General features: G+C 64.1%; 1 protein-coding gene across 1 annotated transcript; it reads left to right on the top strand.

The window, feature by feature from the left end:
- Positions 1-2,528: 2,528 nt before the first annotated feature.
- Positions 2,529-8,337, top strand: SLC25A10 (solute carrier family 25 member 10). Its single transcript, XM_031469336.2, has 11 exons — positions 2,529-2,791; positions 4,832-4,951; positions 5,411-5,525; positions 5,603-5,651; positions 5,890-5,931; positions 6,657-6,700; positions 6,795-6,865; positions 7,099-7,191; positions 7,441-7,518; positions 7,948-8,004; positions 8,097-8,337. Exons 1-11 carry the CDS (start codon positions 2,699-2,701, stop codon positions 8,196-8,198), a joined length of 864 nt encoding a protein of 287 aa, XP_031325196.1. The 5' UTR covers positions 2,529-2,698; the 3' UTR covers positions 8,199-8,337.
- The last annotated feature ends 3,175 nt before the right edge of the window (positions 8,338-11,512 follow it).

Here is an 11,512-nt window from a genome sequence, read left to right as displayed (position 1 = left end):
CCTCTCCCAGGGCTCAGGGACACTCCCCAGCCCAGATCTGCATGGTCACAGGCCCCTCTGCCAGTAACCTGGGGAGGCTGCTTGTGCTCTAGGCCCCCTCCCCATTTTCCCAAGGCATCTGGGGTGAAGACGGGCTCCCGCAAGGATGGGGCTTTCTGTTCTCTGCTGGTCTTGCTAGGGGTGGCTGATCAAAGGTGAGGGTGGCCCTGCACCTTGAGGGCCACCAGGCCAACGTATCCTGACTCGCTTATGGCAGACTAGGGCGGTGCTCCTGCCTGAGCTCAAAAGTCATACCTGAAGACCCTGGGCCTTGTCTTCCTAGGCAGCATCCTGGCTCAGCCTCCTGATGGGGGTCCTGGCCCCTCCAGCTACCCCTGACTTGCCCCGGACTGCAGGCTGCTCTTAAGTGTCTCAGACCTGGAGATAGGTGCGGTGTGCCTCTGGGGATTGCCCCGGGTCCTTGAAGCCCACTTGGCCTTGGCCCTCACGCTTGGCAGTGGGAGGCAGGCTTGCTGCGTGTCACGAGTTGCTCTCTTGGCACCCACACAAGTCCTTATAGATCCTGATAGGAGCTGGCGTTGCGCCTTTGTCCAGGCTCGCGGTCACAGGACACAGCGGAGGCAAATCCAGAGCCCCCGCAGGTGCCTCACCTCCACAGACCTCCCCCCTATTCCAGGGACCCCAGATGTCTGCCAGGCCACCCATGAAGCACGGTCCTCCCTGCCCAGGCACCAAGAGGAGATGTGTAAGGGCCACAGAGCACACACCAGCCCCCACCCAGAGGCCTGCCCGGGCAGCCCTGTTCTCAGGACTGCGCCCGCCCTCCCCTTCGCCCTCTCGGGCTTCTGCGTGAGTCTCCACAGTCCATTTGAGAATTTGGCTGGGATCTTTTTTAGTTCCTTGGCCTATAGTTTGCAAAATCCACCCCTTTCTTAAGAGGGTGTTCCAGCCTTGAGGCATTTCCCGTGTTCCAGGGTTCCTCCCACGTCTGACTGCCTTTTCACACCATCTCAGGTCACGGGAATTCAGGCATCTCGGCACCCTGCCGCCCTTGATATTTTTACGTTTTACGATGTCTCTTCAGTTCCCAATCCTAAGTCTCTGGGCCCTGCCCTTCCCAATTTGGGGACGGTCTGTGTTCTGTGAGGAGCAAACCCTGGGGTCTCCCTGCCAGCACCAGGTTCAGGGCCCTGTTCTGCCAATGACCCTAGTAAGGGGACAGCTCCCCCCGCCAGGGCCTGGGTCCCCGCTTCTGGGCTGTCATGGAGACCCAGGGACTCCAGAGGCTTCTGTCATCTCTGCTTCACTGCTGTGTTTGCGATGTAGTCAGGAGCCCTGACAGTGCCCTGGGGCTGATGGCAGATTCGGGCATCTTGGCTGAGTCCAAATGAGATCCAGGTGCCAGGGCAGCAGGGTCTGTGCCGGGAGTGGGCTTGGAGGACCATGGACGAAGAAGCGGCTTGCTCCTGCACACTAACAGTCAGGTCTGTTAGCTCCGGCTTTCTGAACAAACTGCTGTCTCTGGGAGTCTTGTGTGTAGCTGCTCAGCGACACGTTTTTGCCTTTCCTTGTGGATCTTCGGTATGTGTCTCCCACCCTCTCTGATCTCCAGAAGCCCCTGGGCCATTTTTCTTAATCCTACTCTCCCTTTCAAATAACGCAGGCTCCCAGCATGGGTAATACTACCCCCCACCCCACCCTGGGCTCCTCCACATTTCTCCGCCTCCTCTGAGATCCATGTGGCCCTGTCCCAGAGCGGCCCTGGGGACTCAGATTTCACTGCTCGGCAGGTGCGCCTTTGGGCTAGCAGCACACCTGCACTTCCGGTCAGCAGGGAGGTGGGCGTCTCCCGCTGGGGCCAGGCTGGGGCAGGCAGTTTGTTGACTGCCGCCTCCCAGGAGCCTGAGCCGCACGCCCAGAAACTCCCTCTTGGGCCGCCCCAGGGTGGCTGCCTGGGGCTGTGTGGTCAGAGCAGACCTGAGGCTGGACTCGGCTAGGAGTTTCTGGGAGGGGTGGGTAGGCGGGGCGGCTAGTCTCCGAATTGGCTTTGCCCCTAGTTTTCTTGTAACCCGCAGGTTGGCCCCTCCTGCAGCGGGACGTATCCCAGGACGAACCCCCGGGTCCTGCGCGGCTGGGGTGGGACATTGGGTACAAGTTCAGGCCGCGCAGGGGCGGGGCGTTTGCGGGAGGCCGGCCTCCAGGAGGGGTCGGGGGCAGAGCGCCCAGGCCACTCGGGCCGTGACCTTCGCAGACGTGCCCTAGGCGCCGGAGTGGCCGGCGGCCGGGCCAGCGTAGGAAGGGGGCGGACGCAGGTTCCGAGGGGGAGTGGGGAGGGCTCACCCGGCAGGTTCCCCGCGGTCCGCGCGGCCTGGGCCCCGGGGGTCCCCGAGGGGGCTCGGTGGCGCCCGCCCGGCTGCGGCCGCTTTAAGGAGCGGGGCCCGCCCCCGGTCTCGGGGCGGGGTCTAGCTGGCCCCGCCCACCAGGCCCCGCCCCCGGGCCGCGCGGGCGCATTGGCTGTGCCGGGCGCGGGCGGCCAGCGGCACTTTGAGCTGGCGGCGGGCGGCGGCGTGGATCGGGCCGGGTTTGGCCGGGTCGGGCCGGATCGAGTCTGGCTGGGGACGGGGAGGTGTCCAGGCTTCGGGGGCCGGGGTCGGGCCGGGTACCTGCGCTCCTCGGCGTCGGCGGCCGCGTCTGGGCCATGGCGGCCGAGGCGCGCGTGTCGCGCTGGTACTTCGGCGGGCTGGCGTCGTGCGGGGCCGCCTGCTGCACGCACCCGCTGGACCTGCTCAAGGTGAGCGCGGCGCGCGGAGGGCCTCGGGCCGGGCCCTCGCTCCCGCCCCCGTCGGGAGCCCTGCGGGCAGGAGGCGGTGGAGGTGCCCCTCGGGCCCCCATCCCACTCTGCTGCTACCTGTGTGACCTTGGGCTCGCCCCTTGGCCTCTCTGAGCCTGTTTCCCGACCCGCCCTTCGCACTTTTGCGGACACACGTTCTGCTGGGTGACACGTTGAGGGCTTGGTTCTCTGGGAGCACAGCTGTTGGCACTTGAAAACGCGTCCGGACTTCAGCACACACCGGCACGGACCACGCGCCCCCTCTGCCGAGCGGGTGCCCGGCACACACTGAGGGAGACAGAGGAGGGATGTGGTCAGTCGCCCCTCTTTGGGGCTGCTTCCTCCTGAAAGGTGGGGGGACACCTGGAAGCCTTGAGCTCTGCCTGCATGCAGGTCCTGTCCAGTGAGGGTGATTGTTTCCCAGAGCGAGAAGTAATCACACTTTTTGGGTTTTTTTTCTTTTTTAAGAATGCTTATGGGGCAGAATAAGACAGAGCTTCCCTTGTCTCAGGGCAGGCCAGCCGAGGGAGGTTGGTTTTCTGGTGCTCTCACCACAAACAACAAAGGGTCAGAGGTACAAAGCATGTTCTGGCCGTCGGCCCTGCGCCAGGGAACCTGGGCTGTGGTCCTGTGGGTCCTGTGGGCAAGGGCAGCCACCTGGCCACCCAGAGCAGCCTGGGTCCCACGCTGGACCCCTGGGAGGGATTGGCACCTGTGTCCCTGGCTGACCCAGCCATCCCTCAAGCCTCAGAGTGGTCACCAGTAAAGGCAGGATTAGCAAAAGTTGGGGGTGGGGCTGAAGCCGGGAGCGTTTCTGAGACCTAGCTCATCCTGGGAGAGGCCAGCACAGGCCCTGGTAACCCCCAGGGCCAGGTAGGAAGGTGCGTTTTCCCTTCTCGTGCCTGTTCTGTTTTACTTTCTGGATGCCCCCGCAGGTCCCTGTGCTCCCCCATCCCCCACCCCCGACCACGCACCCTGGAGGATCAGGCTCACTGTCTCTGCCCAGCTGTGGGCACAGCCTCCAGGAGCTTTTGGAGCCCTCCATGGCACCAGGCCAGCCTAGAGTCATGGTCTGTGGGCCAAGGCTCCTTTGGGCGTCACTGCCCCTTGCCCCACCCCCCAGGTGCTGTTTTGCTGCAGAGCACTGGGGGCGGGGGCAGGGAGGCCTGCGGCCACAGGAGCCTAGTCTCTCTCTGGCCCAGGAAGCACGTGGCCATCTGCTGGGGTGCAGCGGGAGGTGCCAGCAGCTGTGGAGACCTCGGAGGGAGGCCCTGGCCAGGATTTTTATCTCTCTGTCCAGTCTTTGGAAGAAGTATTCTAAAGTAACTTGGTCTCTCCCTTTGCCTTATGTCTTGGCTCAACTCTGTCAGTGGCTTCTCACCTGGACGAGGGCTGCTGCCGGTGTGGCCACCCTGCCCCCAGGCCCAGGCCCTCTGTTCCCGGCTCACTGCACACTGAGAGAAACTGAGGCAGCAGAGTCAATAGCCTTCCCCAGCGGGTCCCCCCAGGATGTGGCTGGGCTGGACAGAGTGGGGTCCACAGGATGGACTCCAAGGCACCCTTTCCCTGTGTACCCCCAGATTCCCACCCCTGTCTTCCGAGTCTCCCATGTTTCTTCAGGTCATCTGAGTCCCCGTAACTCTGTCCCTCTCGGAAGTCAGGTGTGGCTACAAGGTGGGGCTCTGGACTTGCCCAGTGTCTTCACCTAAAGTGTGGGGTTGATGACTGCCCCACGGCAGGTGGGATGTTTCTCATGGGCCTGGTAGGCTCACGTTTCGGCTGGTGGTATCCAGTGGAGGTTGGCTCCGGGTGTGGACACGGAGTCCTAGCCCCACTCCTCGGCTGGTGCCCTGCAAAAGGGGGTGCTGGTAGCACTTGGCCCACAAGGTTAGTGTGAGGCTGTAAAGGTGGAAGGTTGTGGAAAAGGGCTCAGGGCAGAGCTGGCCTGGATGGGCCCCAGGTAGAGTACTGCTGTGAGCTGGTGTGGCCGCTTCCCCGCAGGTGCACCTGCAGACGCAGCAGGAGGTGAAGCTGCGCATGACCGGCATGGCGCTGCAGGTGGTGCGCTCCGACGGCGTGTTGGCGCTCTACAATGGGCTGAGTGCCTCCCTGTGCAGACAGGTGCATCTGGGGGCTCCCCACCCCCGGGTGGCGGGTCGCTGAGGTCCTGGTCCCAGAGCCCGCACTCAGTCCCAGCAGGCAGGAGGGTCGCAGCCCCCTGGCCCCCAGGCTAGTTGTGGCTGCTTACACGGGAGGAACCTCAGGCAGGGGAGCCAGCAGCGCCCAGGGTGGCGGGTGGGAGGTGCTTCTGCCTTGCACAGGGTCAGCCACTGTCACAGCGGCCCGAGACCTCCACCTCCAGGTGGGAAACTGAGCCCAGGGAGGAGAGAGAAGGGTGTGAGGCCTGGACTCAGCCCCAGGTTTGTGAGTTGGCTCAGCTGCTTGCTGGCCGTGTGGCCTCGGGCGTGTCCCTTGGTGCCCCGTGGTCCACATGGAGACCATTGCACTGGAGGACCAGGTCTGTGAAGTGTGCCCAGCGCCATCCGCCCGCAGCCTCTGAGTGGGGCCCCTTCTCCCCAGATGACCTATTCCCTGACTCGGTTCGCCATCTACGAGACCGTGCGGGACCAGGTGACCAAAGGCAGCCAGGGCCCCCTGCCCTTCCACCAGAAGGTCTTGCTGGGCTCCCTCAGCGGTGAGTGGCCGAGGGCGAGCGGGGCGGGCGAGGGTGGTGGGCAGTGCCAGGGGTCACGGGGTGGCTTGTTGTACCAGGTTGCATCGGTGGCTTCGTGGGGACCCCCGCGGACATGGTCAACGTCAGGTCAGTGTGGCCCCCGAGGCCAGGGTCTCGCTGTCCCCTGAGGGCCAACCTCATTCACTGGGGTTGTGGGTGTTCAGCCTGGAACAGGCCACTCGGACCTTGGGGTCCTGGACACTGGGGGTGGCGCTGAGCCTGTGGCAGGGCAGCCCCCGGTGGGCCGGCCGCTCACTGTCGCCCTCTGGCGTGTGTGGGGGTGGTGTCTGGCCCTGCCGCCCTGCTGAGCCCCTGCTTGTTTCAGGATGCAGAATGACATGAAGCTGCCCCAGAGCCAGCGCCGAAAGTGAGTAGCGCGCTCTGCCTGCAGGGTGGGGCCGGGGGGTCGGGGCGGAGGAGCCCCCAGAGTGGCTCTGCCAGGACGCAGTCGGGACTCGCCTGTGGGATCCCATGGAGCCGGCTGACGGCTTCTGGAAACAGGCATAGTGCACACCTCTGGCTGGGCCCGGGGCTGGTCACCGCTTCTCCCGCGTGTACCTGCGCACACCCACGGGGAGGGTGGTTTGGAAGTGGGAGTGAGTGTGGACTTCGAAAGGCTTTGGGTGCAGGGGTTAGTTTTTCTTCCTGTGATGAAAGCACCATGTTGCGTGAAACGTAGGGTGCTAGGGAGTCTAAGGTTCTGGCTGGGGACCCACGTCGAGCTAGGCTCTGGGCGTCGGCCCAGTCAGCTCAGGGGGCGTGTGGCTCTGGCTGGAGCGTCAGCCCCAGGGAAGGTGGACGAGTGAACCAGGGGAGAGGGGGCCCTGCAGGGCGTCCCATCCTCCTGCCCTCTGTAATGGCCTGCAGACAGGACCTGCCTTGGAGCTGGCAGCCCCCAGAGGGCGTTTCCCTCCCTCTTCAAGCCCTGAACTCCTGTGAGCAGGGAGACAGGAAGCCATTGTCCTCTGGCCCTTTTGACACTCAGCACCTCCTGGCCTGGGATGGGGCCGTGGCTCCCATGGGGGGTACCCTCCCCCCATGGGAGCCAGTGGTCAGGGAGAAGCTCATGTGGGCCCACTCTGTCCCCGACAGCTATGCCCACGCCCTGGATGGCCTGTGCCGTGTGGCCCGAGAAGGTGAGAGGTGGGAGGGCTGGGCTGGGACCCAGGAGTGGGGCCTGGGTGGGGAGGGGTTTGGGCTGGGCACCCGACCTCTCCCCTCCCCCGGCAGAGGGTCTGAAGAAGCTGTTCTCAGGCGCAACCATGGCGTCCAGTCGAGGGATGTTGGTCACCGTGGGTCAGGTAGGGTTTCTGCTTGGGGTGCGGCTCTGGGGCCCTGTGAGAAATCCCAGAGGAAGGCAGTGGGCATGGAACACGGGTGGGGCTGGGGCGCGTCTGTGATGGGTGTGGTGACCGTAGATGACCCAACAGAGTGGGTACCTGGTCAGTCCAGCTGGTGTCATTGTGGGCCCCTTTTGGCTTCCCCCGAGGTGGGCTCTGTCCTTTGGGCCCTGACTGTCCCTGCCACCCTACAGCTGTCCTGCTATGACCAAGCCAAGCAGCTGGTCCTCAGCACCGGGTACTTGTCCGACAGCATCTTCACTCACTTTATCGCCAGCTTCATCGCGGTGAGTGGCGGGGTGGGGCTTCCCTGGGGGCCCTGGGATGAGGGAGGGGCTCAGTGGCAGGAGGCTTTGACGAGTTAGACTGAATAGGTGGGCGCTAGGGTCCTGGGGAGGAGCCCACGGGCCAGGGCTGTTCCTGGTGTCCCCATGGCCCTAGGGACACCTGGGGGTCCAGGACAGGTCTGTGGGGTAGGATGAGGGTGCCCACCTGCCCTGCCTGGCAGGCCCGTTGGTGATGACCCTGCACCCCAGGGCGGATGCGCCACTGTCCTGTGCCAGCCCCTGGACGTGCTGAAGACCCGCCTGATGAACGCCAAGGGCGAATATCGGGTGAGTGGGGCCCCGCCCTGCAGGTCTGCTTCCTTGTCGCGGGTGTGGACACGGCTGTCCCCCTCCACCCATGACTGCGTCCCTCCCAGGGCCCCGTGTGTGTTTAACAGAGCAAGCCGGTCACTGCAGTCAGTGAAACTTCACATGGTGCCTTTATGAAGGGGGCAGGTCCCACCCCCCAGCCCCACCAGCACACACTGCGTCTTCTGTGGGTTTCGGCACCACAGCACCCTGGGGTGTGCTCCTGGGGTCTAGTTTTGAGCAGGCAGCCCTTGACCTTTGTGGCCCCCAGCCCCACCTCCTGCTTTTACTGTTGAACCTCCAGGCTGCTCTGCGAGGCTCACACCCACCCTCAGTGTGACCAGAGTGAGGGGGGGTTCACGCCTCTCCAGAAGCAGCCGCTGTATTCCGGTTCTGCGTTTTCTGCAGGGTGTCCTGCACTGCGCCATGGAGACAGCAAAGCTCGGGCCGCTGGCCTTCTACAAGGTCCGTGCGGGCGGCGTGGGGCGGGGGCCCCTGGGCCGGGTGGGGGCCCCTGGGCCTGTCGGGGCCCTTCACACCCTTCCTTCCTCCCTCAGGGCCTCGTGCCTGCGGGCATCCGCCTCGTGCCCCACACCGTGCTCACCTTTGTGTTTCTGGAACAGCTTCGCAAACACTTTGGCATCAAAGTGCCATCGTGATGTGGCCGTGGCAACAGCTGGGTCAGGCCTGGGCCCCTTCTCCCCGCAACAGTTTCTTCCAGAGTGTGGGAGGGTCAGCAGCTGAGCACTGCCCTGAGCCCAGCACCTGCCCGCAGTGCTCCGGCCCCTCCTCCCTGGCCCAGGACCCCCGCCCCAGCCCACCTGGTCAGCCCTTCGACCCCTCGCGAGCTACCAGCTTCACCTTCACCCCCACCCCGGGCTCTCCCTGCCTGGGCTTCCAGCGGCCTGCTCTGCCCACCCCTCAGAGGGGGTGTCCAGGCCCCAGGTTTGGTTTTCTCTCCTCTCCCCGAGTAGGCAGTTAACGCTGGAGTTGGGAGGGCGTGCTGTCCCGGCTCTCTGGGCTCGGGTCTCTAGCCCCTGAAGGCTCCTTCCACCGCGCCCCGGGCCCGCAGCACCGTCTCCCACCGCGCCCGCTGAGGGACCTGGGTGGCAGAGCGGGGGAGGCCTCAGCACCACTCCCCAGATGACACATGTACCTGCGCGTTCATCCTCAGAGAGGGACCATGCTTTTATGACGTTCCCAAGGCATCTGTGCCCCCACAGCTCCCAGGCCGGTGCAGAGGGACCCCCGGGGAGAGGGTCTGGGTGCCACCCGCACCCCCCCCGCCCCCGCCGTTGCTTTAACTGCTAGTTTTGCCAGAACTCTCAGTGCCAGCAGGCTCTCTGCTGTCTTCAGGGGGTGTGCAGTGTCCCCTCCTGGCTCCCTGGGCAGGGTTGGGGTGGCTTGGGGGTCTCCTGTCTGGGGATGGTGGTCACCTGCAAGGCCCCCAGCAGCTGATCAGCCTGATGCCACAACCTAGGTTCCTCTGCCAAAGCAGCCTGCAGGGGGACTGGGAGCTGCGTCCGCCTCCCCTGTCCCCCAGGCACTGTGCTCTCCCCACCCCCCAGCAAGTGGCCAGCGGGCCAGCGTCGCCCTGCGCGACATTAATAAAGGTGGTGAAGAGTCTGGTTTCTGCATCCAGGGCACTAACTGGTCTGCAGGTTGCCGTGCTTTTGGGTGCTCAAGACCCCCTCTGCACCCTCCAGGGAGGGCTTCTGGGTTCGTGGACAGGCAGGGGAGAAGCTGCACCCCTGGCCAGATGCACTGGGTCGCTGGGGGCTGAGGACTGGAGGTGTGGAGGCCCTGCATCAGGTCACCGTGGACCCCCCCAGGGCTGCCCCTTCCCAGCAGGTGCCTGTGTTTTCAGAGTTCCCAGAGGGGCTGGACGTGCCCTGGGCTTTCAAATGCTGGTCAGTTGTCCAGCCAGCCGAGAAGGGGCTGGGAGCCCCTGGTTCTGTGGACTGCAGGCCCTGGGACAGAGGGGCAGGGTCGGTGTGAGCACCACCATGCAGCCTTTTGATATCCCGGGACAGACAGGTGCCCTGGGCTGCTCATCCAGTCGTCAGGACCTCTGACCCCCAGAGTGCCGCGCAACCTTGGGAGCGTATGGAAAATGGGGCTTCAGGTTATGGTGGTCACGCAGCTCTGAATGTCCTGGGAACAGCTGTGTTTCAACAAAGCTGTTAACTTCAGAAAACAGGGAACTGCACCCACATGCCTGCCCAGCCCCAGTGGCGAGCTCTCACCAGGCCATCTGCCTTCTCACCCCCGCGGACCCTTCCCCACCGTGACTGGGTTATTTAGAAGCCGACCCCAGAAGTCCTGTCATTTATAGATAAATGCGAGCACATGTCCCTAAAAATGGTCTTTGAAAAAACTCTAACTGCAGCAGTAACTCACTCTACATAAGAAACGTGACGGTCCACCTGGTTGACTTACTGTCATCAGAACGCCCGGGGCCCACGTGCCTGTCGTGAGGTTGGTTCTGTCTGAACTAGCCCAGCTGAGGGCTCCTGTTCAGTCTCCGCTGCCAGCGACCCTTCACCACCCTTTCAGAGTAAGTCAAGTCCTTGATCCGGTCGCCTCTCCTATCAGACTTGGCCCCTTCCTCCACCTATGAATTTTCTAAAACCAGCAGGTAGATCTGGATTAGGGTCCTGTTTCTGGGTGACAGTACTGGGTGTGCTGCAGCACCCGGGGCGCGGGGTCTGGCCGGTTGGGAGGTCAGGGCGAAGCAGCCATTGCCTTGGAAACGCGCAGAGGATGGAGCCCAGACTTCTGGGCCCCAGGGTGGGCAGGGGGCATCTCGCTGGGGGTCTGACATCCCAGGGACGAGCAAATGCAGGCCCGAATCTGCCCCAGCACCCAGGTGGGAAGCCACAGCCCACATGGTCCAGCGGGAGGGGAGGGTGCGATGACACCTGTGGGACAAGCTGCCGCTTCTCTCCCGGGGGCCCCAGTTAAAAAGGCAGGAAATTCCAGAAACGGCCACTCAGGGCACCTCCTCTGTCCTTAAAGCTGCTTTGATTTGGAGCTCCAGAGTCCTCTTACCCTGCCTGCAAAAGTGCCCCTGACAACCTGGGAAGCTGGCATCTCACCAGCCTCCTCCCAGCCTGTCCAGTCTACGCGGTGCCTCCCTGGACCCATGTCAGGGAGAAAGGGCCCCCGTCTGGCTCGGCAGGGGTGGGGAGGGACTGCGGGACGGGGTGCAGAGGGTGGACCAGGGGCCTACCCACCTGCCCTGCAGGAGCTGTGGCTCCCTGGATGGGGCCCAGAGGGAAGGAGGAGGCGGGTCCAGGGCAGCAGGAAGATGCGGGTGGGTCGGAGGGCGAGGCCCTCCCCGGGGGTTCTCCGCTAGTGTGAGCACAGGACCGGCCCCACCTCAGGCCCCCGACCCGCTGCGAATGCAGCCCACGGATTAGGCATGTGGGCGGGAGGGGAAGCTCTATTTCCTGACCCAGACTCCGCCTTCCTTCCCGAAAGATGAGAGTTTATATAAAAAGTTACGCAATGAGTATTGGTTGTCGAGAAGCTTCAGCCAGGGCAGCGAGGCCTGTCAGCGGGGAGAGGACGGTCTTTTGGATAAATGGTGCGGGACGTGTGGACGTCCGTGTGCGGGAGAGTGAGCTGGGACCCTCCCCACGCAGGCGCAGGACCCTTCCTTGGAAGGGATCACAGAGCCGAAGCTAACGCTGGTAGTAGAACTTGGGGGGCAGGTGCTTAGTGTGCATGAGGTCCTGGGTTCAATCCCCGGTACCTCCATCAGAACAAATGTAAAACTTGTAGAAATGGACAAAGACCACGCATGAGAGGGCAAGCAGGGGCCGCGCGCCCAGAGCCCCGGCGGGCGGGCAGCACCGCCCCCAAGGCAGGCAGAGGAGGGAACAGCTTCAGCGGGAAAAGGGGGCCCAAGTGCGCACGCGCGGGGGCTGTGGGCCTGGGGAAGCCGCGGGCTGCCCAGCGGAGGTGCCGC

Source organism: Camelus dromedarius, chromosome 16 (genome assembly GCF_036321535.1).
Source record: "Camelus dromedarius isolate mCamDro1 chromosome 16, mCamDro1.pat, whole genome shotgun sequence".
Taxonomy (NCBI): Eukaryota; Metazoa; Chordata; class Mammalia; order Artiodactyla; family Camelidae; genus Camelus; species Camelus dromedarius.
This window is presented reverse-complemented; position numbering and strand designations above follow the sequence as displayed.